General features: G+C 42.6%; 1 protein-coding gene across 4 annotated transcripts in view; it reads right to left on the bottom strand.

Annotated features, from left to right (window-relative positions):
• TBL1XR1 (TBL1X/Y related 1) overlaps window positions 1-22,128 on the bottom strand; it is a 121,298-nt gene that overhangs the window by 14,223 nt on the left and 84,947 nt on the right. For 3 of the 4 annotated variants that reach the window (XM_075268646.1, XM_075268647.1, XM_075268645.1), the window contains 6 exons: window positions 16,619-16,682; window positions 15,640-15,744; window positions 13,590-13,735; window positions 9,725-9,962; window positions 1,250-1,382; window positions 650-791 (listed from right to left, as the gene is read on the bottom strand). In XM_075268646.1, coding sequence (XP_075124747.1) covers window positions 650-791; window positions 1,250-1,382; window positions 9,725-9,962; window positions 13,590-13,735; window positions 15,640-15,697 — 717 coding nt within the window. In that variant the 5' untranslated portion in view covers window positions 15,698-15,744; window positions 16,619-16,682. The remainder of the gene's footprint in view (window positions 1-649; window positions 792-1,249; window positions 1,383-9,724; window positions 9,963-13,589; window positions 13,736-15,639; window positions 15,745-16,618; window positions 16,683-22,128) is intronic. The other variant, XM_075268648.1, reaches the window with a different exon arrangement.

Genomic DNA, 22,128 nt, shown 5'->3' with positions numbered 1-22,128 from the left:
AGGCTAAAAATGAAGGGAATGTCGTCTTCTACTGGATAATACCAGCCATGTGATCTGATATGGAAAAAGGTCCTTGAGGTGGAAGTCAGTGGTGCTGTATTTTTTTGTGACTATCGAGAACCGTAGGTCTTAGATAAATCAGGCGCTTCTGAATGTTTAAGATCTGCTTTCTGCTCCCTATGGCAAATTTGGTGCAGACTGGTCCTGAGATTGTGCAATTAATAAAAAAAACAACCTGAAATTAGTAAATTTATCTCAGATAATAGTTGGGAACCATGTATAGAGCCATAACATGACATTTGTTCTGTAGATTGTGGATAACTTTTTCTCAGCATCAAGAGGTACTCCAATTGAAGCAAACTATGTCAGAGTTGAGAAAATAAGTCGATATACCAGAGTCACAGAACAAGATGAGCAGACTGTGCTATGTGAACTTCATATTAACTGCAGGGGAGATACAGCAACAGCAAAGTCACTTCAGGTGTTTCTGCAATTGTACCCACCTCTGGCAGTGCCATGTGAACAGGTACTTGAATCTCTGACACAAAGGGCTGAGATGGGAATATTCCATCAAGAGTACTGAATGTTTCTTTAGTAATCCTGCTATACACGAAACCTACACACTTTACATTTATCTAAGTATACTTACATTCCAATCTAAAGAGGTTACATCCTTGTTACTAGGAACATCTTGTCCACCTTCTCGTATACAGTGCCTGAGGACCAGTTGTGTTGACCCACTAGTACTGTTTTCACTAAGATTCCATATTCTGGCTGTTGAATCTCCTGACCTATCAAGAAAAGTTTATAGGAAAAAAGTATGAATGAATCATTCAAGGTTTCAATGATATTAAAATTTAGAGGGGGGGGGGAAGGACTTCATTCTACCCTAAGTGGAAATGAAAAGATTCTGCTTAACACATCATGGAGTCTATGGCAATCTCTGACAATTATCCTGTATATATACAACAAATATTGTGGACTTCATATTATCAACATTAAAAGGACCAAATATATTGAAGCCCTAACCAGTGGGGGCCAAGGGTATCACACATTCAGACAGGATACTGATAACCTATGCTAATATAGTTCGTCCAAAAAGCCTTTAAAGAAAAATGGTCATGTAACCCTTCCCCTTCAAAGAAGAAAAAGTAACAATTTTGACAGTCTGCTAGATGCAAGGGGTGTTGTAAGGATTTCTTAAGGTGCAAATAAGATAGAAGGCGCAGGAATATATTAAAAAACGTACCCTGAGGCGAGCAGATCACTAACTGGGTTCCAGGCACAAATAAACACTTCAGACTCATGACCCCGTAAAACCACTGCCTTGCTGGATGGGATTTCTACATCTCCATCGACTTCCATCATGTCAGTGTGGTTATCTGCAAGAATTAAAAACAAAACACGCATGCTTATTGAGCCATGGATTGTAAAGAACAAAACTATTACAAAAGCAGGAAATTTAGATAATGAATAAATCCTAAACCTTGCACCATCACCAACTAGCGCCCACTAAAATCAACTGGGCTTTAACCCTTGTATTGTGTTAGCTTTCTGTTACTCTCCCTTATGTTAACGGGTCGGTTTTGACCCGTGTCTTAAATCATCCCTAGGATACCCTAAAAACAGTTATTTATGATCCAATTGGTTTCTTACCTCTTAGTTACCTTGTTAGGGTTTCTCATCCATGGAAGGATTGATTTTAATATTTTTGGTGTGGCCCCCTGGGCCTTTCATTTGAGAGCATACCCTTCATTTTCAATATAAAAATATTGTCAAATGAACCTCAAGAGAATAATATAAACTTTAAAAAGTTTGTTATATCATCTGACTATTACTGAAGGGTTTTAGAACACATTTCTTAAATGTAAAAAAAATATACATATATATATTTTATATTATTAACTTTAGTAACATCTATGGTGTTACGGGTCAGTTTTGACCCGTATCTAACTACTTTATGAAAAGGGCAAAAAAACAGATTTTTTTTTTTTTAATAGAACTTTAATACAAATAAAAGATGAAAATTATATTAACATTAATAGCAATAATAATAAAAAGTAGCTTTTCTAGGTCAAACAAACAAACAACAATCAAGCAAATCAAATCAACAGAAATCAAGTACTAGTTTTTAGATGCATATGTGGCAAAAAGTGATACATTTTGTGTGTTCTTTGCAAAGGTATTTTTTTGCAGGCAAAGCATGATGTGTTTTTCTTTCTGTCCTTATTGCTAGGGCAGACCTGACACCTCTTTCTTTTAGAATCAGGTGGTCTCACTGGGGTTGTGGCTGTTGTGGTTGATGTTGAGGCAGGGCTGGTTGAGGAGGATGCTGGTGATGATGCTCTTTTGTGTTGCTGTGGGCGAAGCACTTGTTGAGCTCTGGAGTTGTTGGACCAAGGCTGCAGCGGCTGGGTCTCGGGGCACTCATTCCCTTTGGTCAATGTGCGCCTTGACAAGGGATCTTCCTAGTACCTCAAGAAACATCCTTTGTTTGTTTGTTTTTTCTTTGAATTCCATCCTTGGTGAATGTGGGTCCACAACACAAATGCATTGTATGCTGCCACATCAAGGATGTTTGAAAATACAACCATTGGCCATCTCCTAGTCACTTGCTGGCAAGTGTAGGTGGCAGTCAGCTTGTCCAGGTTGTCCATTCCTCCTTTCGATGCGTCCCAGAGACTATCAGTGGCCTCATTGCAGGATTTGTACACTCCAGCAAGGAGAAGAACACCAATGTAGGCATCCAGGTCATCATCATGAAGGTCATTCCACATGTTGCCGTGGACTTTTTTTCCTTCAAGGTTTGTCATAGCAATAATGATTTTTTTTTTTTTTTTTTATTGACAATGGCATAAACAGATCAAAACATGTCTTGATGTCACTTACTCTTGTCACAGCAAACCTTGTGATCCCAGGGGTCATTTTTATGACATTTGCAGCGTCTGCCCTGCCATGTACATCTGGAGGTACTGAGCTCCAACTGATCTTGCCACTTTTGGATTTGAATCTTTCAGCGGGAGCAGCTTCAGCACCTCATCAGACTGATCAGAATGGTCTGTGTCTTCCGGTTGATACTCCACATCATCTTCCTCCCCAGGAACCTGTTCATCTGTATCAGTTTTCTGCTGTGTGTCCTCTGATTCATTATCATCCCAGATATAATCCAGAATTTGGCTTGCATCTAATCTTCTCCTCATTGTTGCATGGTGTAAACTGAAGATGTATACTCTGCAAAGTACCAACTGTAAGCTGATTTGGCCATACATGCCTGAACATGTCCCTAACTCAAGTTGTTGGAGGTAGAGCTGGCTGTGGGCTGTTGGTTTATATTGTGTTTAGGAGTTCAGTTTTGGGACTTATTAGGGTGCATTCACACTGAGTAAACGCTAGCTTATTTTGTAGAGTAAAATTACACTTGTAAATTTTGCTATCCCATTGACTTCAATGATATTTTTTTACAAGTGTAAAAATACGCCTGTAAAAAATACGCCTGTAAAAATACGCCTGTAAAATGTCATTGAAGTCAATGGGATAGCAAAATTTACAAGTGTAATTTTACTCTACAAAATAAGCTAGCGTTTACTCAGTGTGAATGCACCCTTATTGTTTTTTTACTCTTATATTAAACCTGGGTCAAAAACGACCCCAACAACACAAGTGTTATAATTTTAATAAGAGCATTTTACAATTTAGTAAAATAGTTTTATTTTATTGTATTTTGTTTAAAAATAAGTTTCAGGAAAAGTCAAAAAGTCTTAATGCAATAAACAAATGTATGTAGAATTTGTATGCATTTAAAAACTAAAACGGGTCGGTCACGACCCTAACACAAGAGGAAGGTTAAATGTACACTATATGGACAGAAGTATTGGGGCCCCTGGACATTACACCTACAGGAGCTTTTATAGCTTCCCATTCCAAATCCATAGGCAGTAATATGGAGTGGCTTCCCCTTTATTGCTAGAATTTTCACTCCTCTGGGCAGGCTTTCTTCAAGATAAGGTTCTACAAACCATGCTTTTATGGAAAGGTGTCCATTGCTCAAGAGTCAATGGGTGCACTTTACACCGCTACACCCACAACTAGTCATCACGCTTGGTGATGCAAGACATGCAAGCAGCTGCTTGGTCACGGAAACCCGTAGAGCACAACTAAGCTTTAGAACAACTTTTGATTTTCTGGCAGCATTTGTGACATTAACACGGTCAATATACTTTATTAATGGATTTTGGCTCCATTCCATGAAATCCAGTGATAAAATGAGCAGGCAAGCGTATGCCTGTTTGTGGGGTTGTCACTTACAACCCCACACACAGGCATGAAGTATATCACAAAGTTTTATGGGGAGAAAAAGAAAAAAAAAAAAAAAAAAAAAAAAAAAGTTTACTTACATGTTCATATAACATCAATGGCACTATTCTAGGTTTTAGAATTGCAGAGATATGATTTAAAGGCACTTCGGACTCACATCAGGGACCACCGAGGTCTGTGACTGGGCATCAGTGTCACATGGCGTTGTGACGCATAGACGTAAACTCAATATTGACAACAGGCAGCAGTGTTGAAGAGAACGGCTCATATATATATTACTAGCTTTTATCCGCGACTTCGTCTGCGGTGAGTTGAGTATTGGGCGGACACAGACGTGTGAATCTGTAAAAGTGCTTTAAAAAGTTTGGTGGGCTAGCAAATGTGATTTGATGTGTTAGATTGTGTATGTTGTGATACAGACAATGTGATGTGTTATACAGCCTGTGTACAGGAGTATATATGTATCAGGTACTGTATATAGCAGTGATAGGAGATACATGTAATATATAGTATATACAGTCTGTGTACAGGAGTATATATGTATCAGGCACTGTATATAGCAGTGATAGGAGATACATGTAATTACAATGTGATGTGTTGTGTATGTATAGTGCAAAGCTATATGTAAATGTGAGTGAGTAGAGTGAGGGCTACTCCTGAGGTGACAGTAAGGAGTGTGCAGGCAGGTTGAGGCAGGAAATGCCAGGCAGTGTGTGTGAGTCTATAGCTGGGGCTAGGAGTCCTGCTTTTGTGAGTCTCCTGCTAGGAAGCCATGTTGTTTAGTGGCACCAAAAGTAGCCTGCGACTCAATCCTAAGGGAAAACTATGTTTGTGGAAAATTGCACGCAAATCCGTCCAGGCGTTTTAGCGTGATTGAGGAACAAACATCCAAACTCACAAACATCCAAACACACAAACTTTCACATTTATAATATTAGTAGGATAATAATGTTAGTCCTGCAATGGGACAATTTTACGCTTGGAGTGGGCGCACATACCTGAAACTAATGCCTATGATTAGAGTGGACGCTGATTGTGGGCATTAGCTCCAGAGGCTATAGCGGCCTCTTCAGAGTGGTTGCCATCAGCTGTACTAGTTCAGCGGGTGTTGGGAAGGGTTTATTAACTGTGCAGGTCTTGAACTCTGCAGTACATTGGTGACTTAATTACCATGTACCTCAGCACTGGACAACCTCAGCCACTCACAGTTGATAGTGAAATGTCTTCCCTACTAGATATTCTACAAAGTGACTTGTTAAAACAGTGGCATCCTATTACTGTACCACGTTGGAATTCAGTGTTCTTTAGAATGAGTCATTCTTTCACGGTTGTATAGACAGACTGCACGGTTAGGTGCTAGATTTTTCAATGGGAGGAGTCATACTTTAGAGACAGACTGAACATGTGTGTATTATGACTAAATTGAACTTCATGTACAGTGCAGGCGCCCAGAATTGACCACCACCAAAAGACAACCAGATTACTTGTGGTTGGTGAGGAAGCAGCTAAATAGATCAGGAGAATTATGAAAAAGAAATGATTTCCTTGCTCCTTTTACGTCCCTACTACACTTAGTTAATAGAGCAAGGCCATAGCTCACATAAAGGGTTGCACAGGGCAAATAAAAAGTGCAAGTCAAGTACTTTTTAATTTCAAAATACTTCCTACTTGTACTGCAGTACAGATTGCTAATGTTTCTTTATCTAGCCACTGGGTGGCACTGTACTATCAGAGTCTTGAAGGTGCATATCATCTTTGCAAAGCTACAAATGTCGTTCTGGCATCTTATACTTAAATAAATGAACACATCAGCAGTTAGGATACACACATACACGTGTAGAAGATCCATGTTATACATACACACAGGTGCACAAGCCATGTACTGTATCTACTGTACGGTGGCAGACCATTGTTTAAATCAGTCTCTCTCAAAGTGGGCGATAACGCCCCCTTTTGGGCGCTGGAGGCCTATAGGGGGGCAGTAAAGGGCACAGAGAAGATTGGGGGGCGGTGAAGCGGTTTAGGGGGGCGATGGCTAATTTAAAGGGGTGGTATCATAACAATGATTCTATCTATACTGCTTGTTAATGTGGATTTAAGACTTTTCCTAAATACAATGCTTCAGCAAAACTGCTTTGTTTGTCCACTATCTTACTTTATTCACTTCATTATGGACACTAGCACCTGGCCCCCTGCTCATTGCTGAGGGAGCCACATGACGTAGCTCCCTGCTGTGTGGGGGCTGAGTGTACGGAGCCAGCCTGTGTCTGCACCACACATACACATCACCTAGCTCCCTGCTGTGAGATAGAGAGGGGGGTGTGGAATAAGTGCTGCTTTCTTATATAAAGCAGTCCAAATCCTACTGGGCTAAAGGACCTGGTCTCTCTGTTCACTAGGATAAAGCTTTATTATATAGAGCAGGTTGCTAGTGGGCAGAGGAGCCAGGTCCTTTAGGAAACTCCGTACAAGGTAAATACCAGTCTACAGGACCTTTTGATGACATCACAGGCCCTTCAGTCATCCCATAGGATCACGCTATGTGGTGGGTGGAGCTACACGCTAATTTGGGGGCAGGGCTAATTGACGCGAGCAAACAGGAAGAAAGAAGATTTGTAGGCAGCTTAGAAGGCAGATCAAGCTTTAAAATAGTTTTTTTGCTTTTAACACAAACTTTACCGCTCCTTTGCGCTTAACGCGCGTTTCCTCTTGTAACGCCATCTAGGGGACTAGACAGTAACTATTTCCTGTCCAAAAGTTGTCAAACTGTACCATAGATGGTGGTAAGCTCGAATGCGAAGCGAGAAGTTTCTAGTCCATTCTCGAAAGTACTAGGCCCGCCCGCTGCCTCATATGAAAGCGCACGCGCCATCATGTCACAGCCAGTCATGTAAATCAACGATATTACGAAAACAAGTGAATTTAGCCGCAAATTTGGGGGGGCACTAGAAAATAATTCTCGAAGTGGGCGTTAGACAAAATAAGTTTGAGAACCTCTGGTTTAAATCATGAAAATTATATTACTATCTGTTCTATGATGCACAGTACCATCTGGATAAATAGGGATATACATGTAACGGTCGCCCAATAATGTACAGTTGGCATCACAATTCTTCCCTAACCCTTAGTGTCTTCACTTCATTACACTTTGTTTAGGGGAAGCAGAGAGGCCATCTTGAAGGGAATTTTTAGGGAACAGTTGCTAGGGTAGGTCATCAATAACAGACTGATGGTCAGCACCCCCACCGACCAACAGCGCTTGAGCTAGAGCTCTCACCTCCTCAGTGGATTCTTTGTATAGCTGCTGTGTGTGGTATTCTAGCTCCAAGCCGTGTGACGTATGCATGTAATGGAGAAGGAAGTAATACTCACCAGTACGTCACATCCTCTTGTAAGAGCTAGCTGACTGGTGTGCCAGGCCCCCACTGCTCTGATACAGATGACAGGACTAAAGTCACAGAAAACCCCTTTAGGCTGAAGCCAAACACTTTATTTTAAAGCCAAAGCCGAGCATAGCTTGAAAAGGAATGGGAAATATAAAAGGAAACACTTATGCTTCTCTCTAGGACTAAATCCATTCCTGGCTTTATCTCAAAAAGAGACAGCAACAACAACAACAAAAAAAACAAAACAAAACACAACAGCAGCTCTTCCGCAACATGGGCTTCAGCCTAAAGGTTTTTTTTCTTCTCTACACCACACCTTAGGATATTATTAGACATTCCAATGGGAATAAGTAAATAGTTTGTGAATGAACTGCCTGGAATCCAGCAGCAATATGCTTTTGACTTTCAGAGTGAAAAGGGATACAAACCGCCTATACCTGCAGATAGAACACAAATCTAGGCCTATTAAGGTGTAACCCTGGAAATCCCCCATCTGCCCTACTTTACTTTCATGTTTCCCCAAGGGCGGGTTCAGGCACTAGAGACAACCCTTGACAAATCTCTGCACAATAATACACATCTCATGACCCCTGCATGCCATTACAGTACCAGTTAGGATATTTTAGGTATTCCCTGGATTTTTCATACTGCACTTTATTCTGCGTTTAAAGAGGACCTTTCATGGGTTTGGGCACAGGCAGTTCTATATACTGGTGGAAAGCCGACAGTGTGCTGAATTCAGCGCACTCCCAGGTAAAGAGGTATCGGTCCCGGTACCGTAGCACTTTACAGTCAGAAGGGCATTCCTGACAGTCAGTCAGTAACGTCCTTCTCCACAGCAGCACCTATCACGCTGTACTGTGTGAGCGGGGAGGAATGCCCCCTCCCCTCCTGATAATACTCGTCTAAGGACGAGCACTGTGAGCAGAGGGAGGGGGCGTTCCTCCCTGCTCACACTGTACAGCGCGATAGGCGCTGCTGTGGAGAAGGACGTTACTGACTGACTGTCAGGAACGCCCTTCTGACTGTAAAGAGCTACGGTACCGGCAGATCTATAATGCAGCAGTTACAACCCTAAGGCTGGGTTCACACCAGCGTCTGGACTCCGTTATCAGGTTTCCGTTTTCTGCATGCAGAAGACAGAAACCTGTCGTGCCGAGTACGGCCGTGAGCACCGGTGAGCGTTTTGAGCTCCCCACAGCGAAACAGTTTTTTTAAAACTGAACATAGAGTGCTGCTTGTCCAACTCTGTGTCCGGTTTAAAAAAAAAATAAAAATGTTTCGCCGCGGAGAGCATAAAACGCTCACTGGCACTCACGGCCGGACACTTTTCAAACCCATTCAAATGAATGGGTTTGGAAAGATGCCAGCAGGTTTCAGTCTCTTGCCCTGTTTTGTGCAGGAAACGGAAACCTGCAGAACAGAGACCGGGCGCAGATGTGAACGAGCCCTTAGCTGTATCATACTAATTGTGCACAGGTCATCACTGAGGTTTGTACTGGTGCAGCAGTTACATGCCTACAAAGGGCACACGACAGAAAAAAAAACAAAAAACAAAACGACACATACACTGGACCTGCAGAAACTATACTTGGAACCCATGTGAGAATGGAAGATTTAATTAAGGTATTATTTTCTCGAGCACATTGATGAATTTAAGTGTTCAGGAGCTTATTATAATAGGACAGCCCCAAACCATATCAAGTTGGGATTGGCACAAGTGTGTAAATATTTTGTTTGGGACAACTTGGACTCCACCAATTACTAGAAAAGGGGTCTGATTGTTTTATGTCGCACCAGTTCAAGGTTTACTGCAGCTTCACTCAACCTTTATTCACTGCAGTCTAACAGCTGGGGAGAAAGGTGAAGTGTACAGGACTGACACTAGGGTGATCAATGTGTGTCCCAGTGGTTGGGCCTCCACTGACCTAATAGATATCGCCTACGTAGTGCATAGATCTACCATGTACAGAGCACCAATGTTGAGGCACCAGTTAGAAGAGTAATTTGCTGAATACACCTACTTGCCAGTGTATGTCCTCCATTCTCCTCCCCATTTGCTGCATTTTCACCATTCTTTGTAGACGGCTGTTGGTTATTTGCTGTTGCAGCGGCTGCAGCTGCGGCAGCTGCTGCTGCTGCCGCCTGTTGTTGTGCAAGTTTATCCCTATATGCTTGCTGCCTTGTCTGTACAACATCAGGCATAACCGCATCAATCAGAGAGAGAGATTCAATTGGCCTCCCATCAAAGAGTGTCCCATCCTGAAGAAATAAAAGGAGCAGACGTTACTTCCATAAATACTGCTAAAAACAGACATGAAAAAGCTAATGGATATAGGAATCATTTTATATTTGCAATAAGTGGTATGGAAGAGTTTTATGGCCAAAACGCCGCATTAAAGGGGCTCTATCAGCAAAATTATGCTTTAAAAAGGCTATTCAGGCACCGCTAATCTTATTTTAAACACCACCCCTGTTTTAAAACACCTTAAAAACGAAAATACAAATGATACTTACCTGTGCATATTGGGCAGTCCTGCACTCTCCAACGTCATCTGCTGTCACGCCCTCCTCTCCTTTCTTCTACCAGCGACGTCCTCCTGTCCTGGCTCTTACCCGCCTTGATCTTCTGTCGTTCCGGCGGGTTTGGTTCACATATTGCGCACGCTCCGGGGCCATTTTTGTAGTAGTTCTAAGTTCCCCTTAGAACTACGTGAGCGTACTGCGCATGCGCAGTTCGTTCGCGAACCTCTTCATTCCGAAAGAACAGAAGATCAAGGCGTGGAAGAGCGAGGACAGGAAGACGTCGCTGGAAGAAGAAAGAGGAGGAAGGCGTGACAGCAAGATGACGTCGGACAGTGCAGGACCGCCCACCGTGCACGGTATCATTTGCATTTTCGTTTTTATGGTATGATTTTAAAATGGGGAGGGGGGTTTAAAATACTATTAGCGGTGCCTGAATAGCCTTTTTAAAGGCTATTCAGGCATATGCGGGGCTCATACAGCATAGTTTTGATGATAGACCCCCTATGCTACTTCTCAACCCTGTACCTTTGGTATCAGATGAGACTGAAACGATCGATGACCTCTAGATGATCTGTCTCTTAATATTAGCATAATTTAAATGGAGTTCTCAAGGAAGGGTCCCATCCCACACAGGTCAGTTTTTTTTTACGTTGCCTTTGGTCGGTGTACTATACAGAGCAAGAAAGGGCGACCTCTGATGCTTGGTATAGTGGACAGGCATCAGTAGTGAAGATCAGCCCCAACTGACTTGAACAAAAGCTGATCTGCAGTATCGGCTGCTGGGCTACTATACCAGGCACAGAGCGACAGCTGCTTCCAACATTGTGCACTGTATAGTATACAGAGCTGAGGCAACTCTAAAATGCTGACCTGCACGGGATTAGACACCCAGGACCCACTTTAATCAGCTGCTTAAGCGAGTATTGCGGCCTCTACACTAAATACCAAGCACCAAATGCTGTGCATTGCATAATGGTTGTGCTTGGGACTGCAGCTCAGCCCGATCAATGGGAAGAAAGGGAAGTCACTAGAGATGAGCGAACACTAAAATGTTCGAGGTTCGAAATTCGATTCGAACAGCCGCTCACTGTTCGAGTGTTCGAATGGGTTTCGAACCCCATTATAGTCTATGGGGAACATAAACTCGTTAAGGGGGAAACCCAAATTCGTGTCTGGAGGGTCACCAAGTCCACTATGACACCCCAGGAAATGATACCAACACCCTGGAATGACACTGGGACAGCAGGGGAAGCATGTCTGGGGGCATAAAAGTCACTTTATTTCATGGAAATCCCTGTCAGTTTGCGATTTTCGCAAGCTAACTTTTCCCCATAGAAATGCATTGGCCAGTGCTGATTGGCCAGAGTACGGAACTCGACCAATCAGCGCTGGCTCTGCTGGAGGAGGCGGAGTCTAAGATCGCCCCACACCAGTCTCCATTCAGGTCCGACCTTAGACTCCGCCTCCTCCGGCAGAGCCAGCGCTGATTGGCCGAAGGCTGGCCAATGCATTCCTATGCGAATGCAGGGACTTAGCAGTGCTGAGTCAGTTTTGCTCAACTACACATCTGATGCACACTCGGCACTGCTACATCAGATGTAGCAATCTGATGTAGCAGAGCCGAGGGTGCACTAGAACCCCTGTGCAAACTCAGTTCACGCTAATAGAATGCATTGGCCAGCGCTGATTGGCCAATGCATTCTATTAGCCCGATGAAGTAGAGCTGAATGTGTGTGCTAAGCACACACATTCAGCACTGCTTCATCACGCCAATACAATGCATTAGCCAGTGCTGATTGGCCAGAGTACGGAATTCGGCCAATCAGCGCTGGCTCTGCTGGAGGAGGCGGAGTCTAAGGTCGGACCTGAATGGAGACTGGTGTGGAGCGATCTTAGACTCCGCCTCCTCCAGCAGAGCCAGCGCTGATTGGCCGAATTCCGTACTCTGGCCAATCAGCGCTGGCCAATGCATTCTATTAGCCCGATGAAGTAGAGCTGAATGTGTGTGCTTAGCACACACATTCAGCTCTACTTCATCGGGCTAATAGAATGCATTGGCCAATCAGCGCTGGCCAATGCATTCTATTAGCTTGATGAAGCAGAGTGTGCACAAGGGTTCAAGCGCACCCTCGGCTCTGATGTAGCAGAGCCGAGGGTGCACAAGGGTTCAAGTGCACCCTCGGCTCTCCTACATCAGAGCCGAGGGTGCGCTTGAACCCTTGTGCAGCCTCAGCTCTGCTACATCAGAGCCGAGGCTGCCCTTGAACCCTTGTGCACACTCTGCTTCATCAAGCTAATAGAATGCATTGGCCAGCGCTGATTGGCCAGAGTACGGAATTCGGCCAATCGGCGCTGGCCAATGCATCCCTATGGGAAAAAGTTTATCTCACAAAAATCACAATTACACACCCGATAGAGCCCCAAAAAGTTATTTTTAATAACATTCCCCCCTAAATAAAGGTTATCCCTAGCTATCCCTGCCTGTACAGCTATCCCTGTCTCATAGTCACAAAGTTCACATTCTCATATGACCCGGATTTGAAATCCACTATTCGTCTAAAATGGAGGTCACCTGATTTCGGCAGCCAATGACTTTTTCCAATTTTTTTCAATGCCCCCGGTGTCGTAGTTCCTGTCCCACCTCCCCTGCGCTGTTATTGGTGCAAAAAAGGCGCCAGGGAAGGTGGGAGGGGAATCGAATTTTGGCGCACTTTACCACGCGGTGTTCGATTCGATTCGAACATGGCGAACACCCTGATATCCGATCGAACGTGTTCGATAGAACACTGTTCGCTCATCTCTAGAAGTCACTGGTCTGTGCCACTTCGAGTAACTGACTTGTGACTCCAAGGTTTGGGTCCCCCCCACTAATCTTATATTATGACCTATACTAAGGCTACATGCAAAAAGCAAAGCAGTTTGTCCAATCCCAGTATGTGTGTCATGGGTAAAGCACAATGGCTGACTGAGACTCACTGTTTACACCTATTTCAAGTGGTTAAGCTTTATTACTAACATACAACCTGGTCCCCAGAGCCCACCAATTTACAGTGTAGCTGGGTAGTTATTCTTACCCGCCAGCAGCTGCTCTGACTCTCAGTGGCTTCACCAACTCACCTCTGCTTGGGCCACAGGCTCACTGAAGAGAGTTGGCGTGTCAGCTGCCCACCACACAGGTAAACATGACCAGGGAACATATTAGTAATCTTAAACTAGTTCAGGACAATGTTTATTATTCTCTGGATAACCTCTTTAATGTAAGCACGAATATATTACGAAAAAAGGACTAGAGAACTACAGTATGTATGTCATGAAACAAGGGTCAACTGGTGTTACATCAATGCAAGAAGAAAAAAGGTTTACCTCATTAATGCTAACTTCAGCTTCCACATACTGCAATCCTTTCTGAATAATAGAGATTAAAGCAGCAGGTGGAACCAGGGCACCATTGATATTGGATTGACTGATATGGCTTTCTATACCAAATGTAAAAGCGGAATGGGAAAATCCTATAAAAAATAAAAATAATGCATAAGAAAATAGAAAAGAAAAACAACTAAGAAATTAACTTAGTTTCTCATCCAACATATGTTTTTCGTTAACAGCTGCTGTAAATGAAAAATGAAAGATTATCATCAATTTTATACACCAGTAGTGCGTCATACATTCGTTGCTCTGCTCACTAGCAAAGCCATGACAGCCAAATGAATCCTAATGGATGCCAGACACTTACAATGGGGTCTATTAGATCTCACTCTTGTTTGTTTTTTTTTAAATAAAAACTATAACCACAGATCATATTGTTGCTGTCAAAAACACATATGCTGCAATACAGGAACTGGTGTAAAAGGAACATACCATCGTGACAGTTACTACCATTTCCAAAAATCACACTGTTCCCACATAAAAGTACAAACTGAAAAAGTCCGCCTGGGCCTATACGCGAGTCATTACGGCAAATTATAGTTACAGACCCGGCATCCACTTACGGTACTTCTGCTAGCAGGCCCGGAACGCAGACCCCGCCCCCCACTCCATCACACGCCGGGTCACGTGGCCACATACCCCGCGTATGTCTGCTTCTGTAAAGGCTCCCCAGCCTGCAGTGCTTTTCTTTTGAAGGCTGCTCTATACAGCCTGCAAAAGAAATGACGATTTTTGCAATGCAATAGCATTGTAATGCATTGCATTAGTGATCAGACCCCCTGTAAAAAAATAAAGTATTAAAAATTCAAATCACCCCCCTTTCCCTAGAACACATAATTAATAACTAATATTGTTAATACTGTGAAACACATATATGTTAGGTATCCCTGTGTCCAAAAACGACCGCTCTACATACCTATAAAATATTTTGCAACGGGAAAAAAAAAAAAAAAAGATGTCTAACTGCCCCACCCCCCACCCTACCCCACTGAATATGCGTATCTGCAGTGCTCCTATTCAGTCAGGCAGGGATTTAATAGGAGCACTGCAGATACCCTATATTTAGCCAGGCTGAATTCTAAGGGGGGGGGGGGACCCCAGTCCTCAAGCTCAGGGAAGGGGCAGGCTGACAACTAAAACACCCCCTCCCCAGCAACTACTACACCTAAAAACTCTATTTTAATTTTTGAAATTTTCCAGTAGCTGCAGCATTTCACTCAAGTCAATAAGATTTCCCAGTTTTTTTGTGGTAAAATTAGGGGCCTCGGCTTATATTCGGGTTGGCTTATACTCGAGTATATACGGTAACAACGTTCAAAATGGCTTTACTCAACTAATATATTAGAGTTCTTGCAATAATCATAATTAAAACTAGTTCACAACTCTCCACTTCATGTGGCATGACTTGACATTTATATAAGGAATTTTATCTGCAGCATAATTTTGAAAAACACCAGCTCAGACTGTCATGCAGTTTGGGCCAAAGTCAGGAGTGGATCAGGCAGGAAGAAGTAGTAAGAGACTATCCTTTATATTACCATTACTTTAAAATTCTACATCTAGTCTTGGCTCAAAAATATTGAGTATTGCATGATGAACTACAGGCGGGTTTATTCCCCCCCCCCCCCCCCAAAAAAAAAAAAAAAAAAAAAAAAATGGAGAGAAGTGACATCAAAGGGAGCTGAGATGCAGTAACAGTGCCAAGCCACTATAAAGAGCACGGAGCTCACAGTTTCCTTGCATCATGTAGTTCCAGATCAGATATACCTTCAAAAATACGTACAGGAGCCGACTGCTAGCTCCCCATTGATCAGATATTTATGGCCTAGGGACAGGCCATTAACAACAACAACAAAAAATATTTTATTTACAAATTGTAACACAGCAAAATATTTACTAACACAATAAGTGGAAGGGGTGCCCTATAGAATTGTATGCAAACGGTCAAAAATCACTGCACAAACTCCTACAGTGAAAAAGTACTCACCCGATTCTTGCAAGTATCTGTATACCAAGAAATTGACCTCATCACTGCTTATACTCATCTTTATGCCCACTTAAACCATGAGGTCACAGAAACTGCAGTTATTACCTAAAAGTGAAACAAGGGCAAAATACTTTTGTTCAGTACAATGCAAGTTGTAATTTTAAAAGAATTTACATTAGAGAGGAAAGGTCTTAAACAGTTAGGCGAAAAGCATGGGAAAACTACTGACCCTTCTAATAGATCCTAACCACCAGTGATCCTCTATAAAAAGTAGCTATAGTGCCCATAGCCTAGTAGACTACACCAAAACCTTTATTTTCCTACCCCATGAGCAGGTGGTAGCTTATGTAAATTGAAGCTTTTTGCCAAATATATAGCTTTAGAAATTCTGCTTTGTTTGCCTGGTATGTGACCTTATTCCTCCCATTCTTTACAGTGTTGCTATAACCACGGATCTGGGAGATAGGACAAGTGACGTTTCAGCAGGACAATCTGTTCAGATAATTGCACTGTGCTGATAAAACCAAGTCTGCTATCTCTCGAAGTAAACACACACATAACACGAGGTCCATTCTGTAAAAGAATCTGCAGATTATCTGACCTGCAGAAGTGTTTGTCCCGTTCAGCAGGAAGGAGGGGAAGGGAGAGAAATACAGGAAGTGAGAAGCAGACACTGCATACAGCCTGGCTGAAAGGCTAAGATGGGAAAACCCCTTTAAGGCTACAGACATCTTTCTATCTCAGGGGTGCACAACCTGAAGTACAGGAGCTGCTTGTGGCTTTTGCTGTACCATTTTGTGCAGTCCCCACCCATTGTTTCAGACATACCTGTCAGGCTTCTATTGAGTGGCAGGTGGAAAAAGTATAAAGCACTCTAGGGAGGGAGATGCTCCACAATCCATAAGTTACATTGGAAAGGCTATAAAATTGGCAATATGTAATATTTTTTTTAAACTATGAACAAAGATCACCAACTCACCAGAGAAAACAGATAATTTCCCAGTCGGTGATAACAAAGGGTGTAGAAAGAAAATAGCAACTACCTGGAAGACAAAAAAAAAAAAAAGTACACATTAATAAGCTTCAGAAAAGCATGTTGCAAAATTCACAGTATTATTACAACAAGTTCTACATGGATGCAATGTTTCATATATATGCCATTGCCATTCTTGGAAATACATGACATGAACAACGTAGGATCCATTCACACAGAGGAAAATGGCGCTGAATTTGGTGCTGAAAAAAAAGCCTCCCATTGACTTCAATGGGTTCCTTTTTCTGCTCGCAAAATTTCAGTTCTGCTAGTAGAAAAAGGAACCAATTGAAGTCAATGGGGGCTTTTTTCTTTCAGCGCAGAAATTCAACACCATTTCCTCTGTGTGAATGGACCCTAACGGATCATGTGAAAATTCTGGGCCAAGTATCCCATCATAATCGCAGCACGTATTATGGAGATGAATGGTGCTGTCATTCGCATAATCTGCACTATTGTCAGTTGCACTATTTTTTTTTTTTTTTTTTTTAAAAAACACTAGTTATTCATTTTTCAGAATACAAGTAAGCAACTAAATGTTCAACACTAGGTAGGTAAATAGTATATTTAAAAAAAAAATAAAAAATGACAGGAACGCCCTTCCTCACAGCAGCGCCTATAGCACTGTACTGTGAGAGAGGGGAGGAATGCCCCCCTCCCCTCCTGATAGCGCTCGTCCATAGACTGTCAGTTTCTAGTGGTATATAAAACCGCATGTGCCCCAAGTAATGAAGGGTCCTCTTGAAGAATAAAGAGTGCCAGAGATAGATTCACGCACAAATTGAGGGCTGTGGAAGAGCCCAAGTGGGAAACAGGCAGCTTAGATTTTAATAGGATTCGTAGCAACCCTAGAAAGTTGCTTGACTCCTGGTTTTCATCTCAGCTATATTTGCCCATTTATGTTCCAGCACTTTAGGATGGATTCACTGGGAAGAATTAATCACAGCATTGCCAATTCTGCCTCAAAATATTTTACTTTTCAGCCCTTTATGCCCCCTTTTCTGAAGAGTGGATATTTTGGGATGTTGCTTAGCAGGAGATGGTGTGGCCCCATTGACTGGCAGATTATAGTTTATAACAGGAGCTGGGCCAGTTAGGGCCAGTTCACATGGTGGAAAATAAAGAGGATAACTACCACCACAGATTGTGCTTTCCACCACGGCTTTAAAGAGGACCTTTCACCACTTTTGGGCACATGCAGTGTTATATACTGCCAGAAAGCCGACAGTGCGCTGAGTTCAGCGCACTGTTGGCTTTCCCGATCTGTGCCCGGTGTAAAGAGCTTACGGTGCCGGTACCGTAGTGCTCTATGGTCAGAAGGGCGTTTCTGACCATTAGCCAGAGACGTCCTTCTGCCTCGCGGCGCCAATCGCGCTGTACTGTGGCGCGGGGAGGAACTCCCCCCTCCCGCTCCTGATAATGCTCGTCTATGGACAAGCTGTGTGAGCAGAGGGAGGGGGCGTTCGTCCCCGCTCCACAGCACAGCGCGATAGGCGCCGCGAGGCAGAAGGACGTTCCTGGCTAATGGTCAGAAACGCCCTTCTGACCATAGAGCACTACGGTACCGGCACCGTAAGCTCTTTACACCGGGCACAGATCGGGAAAGCCGACAGTGCGCTGAAATCAGCGCACTGTCGGCTTTCTGGCAGTATATAACACTGCATGTGCCCAAAAGTGGTGAAAGGTCCTCTTTAACTAGAGAATTAGTCCCAGATAAACGAGGCTAGTCAGCCTAGTGCCTCACACCATCAATTCTGTAGCTGATCAGTCACAGAACGAGCAAAGGATTGAGCACAACGCTTATTTTGTTTCTGCATCCTGCTCAGACCATTGCCTCCCATGGAAAGCAAAGAGAGGCAGATTGAAGGTTGAGTTTAGTGCTAATGTAGAATCCACAACAAATTTCTATGTGAGAATTTGCCCTTATAGTTCAAAGATACATTAGCTTCTTGGGTTTCTAGTGCAGAGTGAAAGAACACATCTAATTTCTAAAGAGGCACATTGTCACTCCAGTGCATAAGGAACCAAGAATGGAGTAGGAAAGCCCAGTCTAGAGAATTTCCAAAAAACTAGGTAGGTGCTTGATATTGCTCCACGCATAGCTCGAGAGAGGAGACGAGACTGTTACATGTAAATGGGGACCTAAGGATTTATTCTTATATAGGATCCCCGTTAGTAATTATTATCAGCTATTACGTTGACTGAGTATTTAATTGGAGGAATGGGTACACAAAGGTGTGTGGACACACAAAAGTGTGGACTGCTAATACAGCCATACTAAAATCCATTTCTGTTATATATGGACAGCATTGTATTTATTTTGTCGTTCTTTTATATATTAGTGAAGACATCTGTCTATTGGTTGCTAATTTAGGTGATATATTATCTTTTCCTGGTTAGTAAAGCATATACCCGATCACCTTTGGGATAAAGAGACATCTTGAAATATTGAGGATTTTTTGTTTCTCTCTGGGTGAATAAGGGGGATAAACAATTAAGACAACAACTTTCACCTCCTAGGATTAATACCCAGAAATTCTAACTCAATAGAGTGTAGGGTATGCAATGAGTTCATTATTTATTTTTCAAATACCCGGGGATAATATTTTAATAATATATTAATAAAAGTTAAATTTTATGCCTTTTTTTTGGTTCACGCATAGCTCATGTGAGAAGAATAATGTCCCATGTGCTGTCTGAAGGGGGTTTTGATGCTCAGCCTCATGGAATACAGAGCATCTCCTATTCAGTTACGTGACAACAATGGAGGAAGGAAGTCACTTAAGGGCAAGTTCATACGGCGGAAAGTGAAAAGGAAGTTCCTCTTCACTTTCCGCCGCTGGCTTATTCGTGCGGCTAGCTGTGATGTGATGCCAATGTAATGCTATTGTGGCAACCTGCTCCTGATTGGGCCCAGATGAATGGGCCTAACCAGGAGGGAGTCTTGAGCCACGGACATCGCAGCTGACTCAGCCGCATCAGAATCCTCGTGAAGATAGGTTGTCACTTTTTTTTTTTTTTTTTTACGCTAGCAAAAAAAAAAAAAAAACACTAGTGGAAAAAAAAAAAAAAAAAACTGCGAGATTCCGCATCAAAATCTGTCTGCAAAAAAACTCCATGCGAACGTACTCCAAGTGACACACAATTCACGCAATCATGTCATCCAAGTGCAATCCACTAAAAGGAAATTGGACCCCTCCATCGGCCTGCAAACACTGTGCACGGGGCCTAAGGGAGATTCTCAAATACAGCCATACTACTTACATGTAATTCACGGGGCCTTAAACATGATCAATTTTGTCTGCCTGGATTTAAATAATGTGCTTGATGTGGCTAGAAATAGAGAAGGTATCCAAAGGTCATCTCCAAGTGCTGAAGCAGTTGCTATGACAACAATATAAGCCTCCGGTTATGCATTCAATCTTCATACTACTCCAGATCCCATTAATCTGTAACTCATTCTATGAGCTGACAGAGGAGATCATACACGAATCCGAATGGAGAAGAAAGGTCCCCCCAAAATAGTCAAATATTTACTAAAAACACTAAATCATTAATATGCCCCCATCCCCCCCCCCCCCCCAAAGACCTGCAGAAGAGACCAGCTTACGGCATAGAACAGACTGTAACAGACTCCTTAAATAGGATTTACCAGGTTAATGGAAACAAAGCATAAGCACTATATACATGAAAAATACTGCTTTTTTTTTTTTTTTTTTTTTTAAATATACCCCTAGTTATAAACAACCTTTCATAAAGGAATAACACGTAACTAAAACTTTGTAATAGATCTTATAAGGAGATCTGCTTCCTTCTCTTAATATGCTTCTCTCCTGATACTTATCTTCAGTTTGTATAAGAGTTCTCTCAGTATTCAGCCTAAGGCCCGGTTCACATCTGCATTCGGTAATCCGTTCAGGGAGTCCGCATGCCCCCCCCCCTCCAGACGGACTACTGAACGTATGGAACATGCGGACAGAAAAGTACTTCATGATTTACTTTCCTGTCCGCAAGACTCTTGCGGACACCACGCGAAAACCACACGGACCCCATTATAGTCTATGGGGCCCGAGTGCTTTCACTGCACACAGCTTGCTCTTCTGACTGTAAAGAACTACGGTACCGATAGCGCTTTACACCGGGCACAGATCTGGAAAGCCGATACTGCACTGAATTCAGCGCACTGTCGGCTTTCCAGCAGTATATAGAACTGCCTGTGCCCAAATCGGTGATAGTATGTTCTCAGGGGGAAACTACTCCTGTTGACATATTTTAGGGGTATTATAATAAAAGCTAAGTGCATCAGTGCTTGGTATTATAATTGTCTGATGTTTAGTAGAAATACTGCCCTTTAGTATCTGGGGAGCATTCTACAATATAGCCTTTGCTTATCATATTTTACTGCCACACTTGTCAAACTGTTTTTGGGCCTGGGTAAATTTTAGGCCTGAGCATTTGTTTATTGCAGTTTCAGAGACTTGTTCCTATCTGGTCACAAATACACAGCGAGACAGAGCATTCAGCTTGCAGGATTTACGCTGCCTGCACAGAAAAGGTTCATTTGTTCCTAGAATCTCCTGTTGGTTCAATAACCAGCTGGCATCCTCTCCGCAGCATGCAAGTGTGTAAACAAGCTCCAGAGAGCGCTCTGAGGACAGAAGCGCACAAGCAGCGAAGTCTGCACCAGGCAAGGATTACTTGTCATGTGCCAATACAAGGACAGTAACACTGCTAATACAGAGTAAATGAGCACCCCTATCTCTTACAGCTCCTATACACCACCATTTTAGCTTGGATCCAATCTGAGGGTCCGTATTTACATCCACTTCTGATCTGGGTCTTCGATTTTAATGTCCTTGTTGCATCAGTTTTTCACTGATCACATTTTTCTAGTGTATCTTGGCAACAGATCATTGAAAAACAGACGGATCTCAAAATACATCCGAGTTTTTCACTGATCCTTAAATTATACTGGGTGATTAGGGTCTGTAAAACGGACATGAGTGAGAAGAGACAAAAAAACAAAAAAAAACAAAAAAACACAAGCACTGTTGTGCACATCAACCAATAGAAAACCATTGATTCTACTGCCAAGTGCTCTTTAAAAAAAAACAAAAAAAAAACCATTTGGATTCCATGTAAACATGTGTGCATTGGCCCTTAAAGAGGACCTGTCACCAAATCCAGCTCTCTGCATCATTTAATAGATGCTGCTCCACTGATATTGGCACAGTTTGAGTTTTTCCTTCAGCCACCTCCGTTCCAGAGAAATCAATGCTGTTAGTTTTGGTGGCAGCTATGCCCTGTCCTGTAAGAAGGGTAGAGTCAGGCAGGCGCAGTCAAGGGGTGCAATACTGAGCTCTGATTCACAGAGGTAAAATAGCACCTCAGGCACCAAAACTAACTACATTTATTGTTTCAGAATCAAAGAGGAATTTTAATACATACATATATTT

The sequence above is a fragment of the Leptodactylus fuscus genome, chromosome 3 (assembly GCF_031893055.1).
Source record: "Leptodactylus fuscus isolate aLepFus1 chromosome 3, aLepFus1.hap2, whole genome shotgun sequence".
NCBI classification, from domain to species: domain Eukaryota; kingdom Metazoa; phylum Chordata; class Amphibia; order Anura; family Leptodactylidae; genus Leptodactylus; species Leptodactylus fuscus.
The sequence above is the reverse complement of the archived record's forward strand: the minus strand, read 5'-3'. Positions and strand labels throughout refer to the sequence as shown.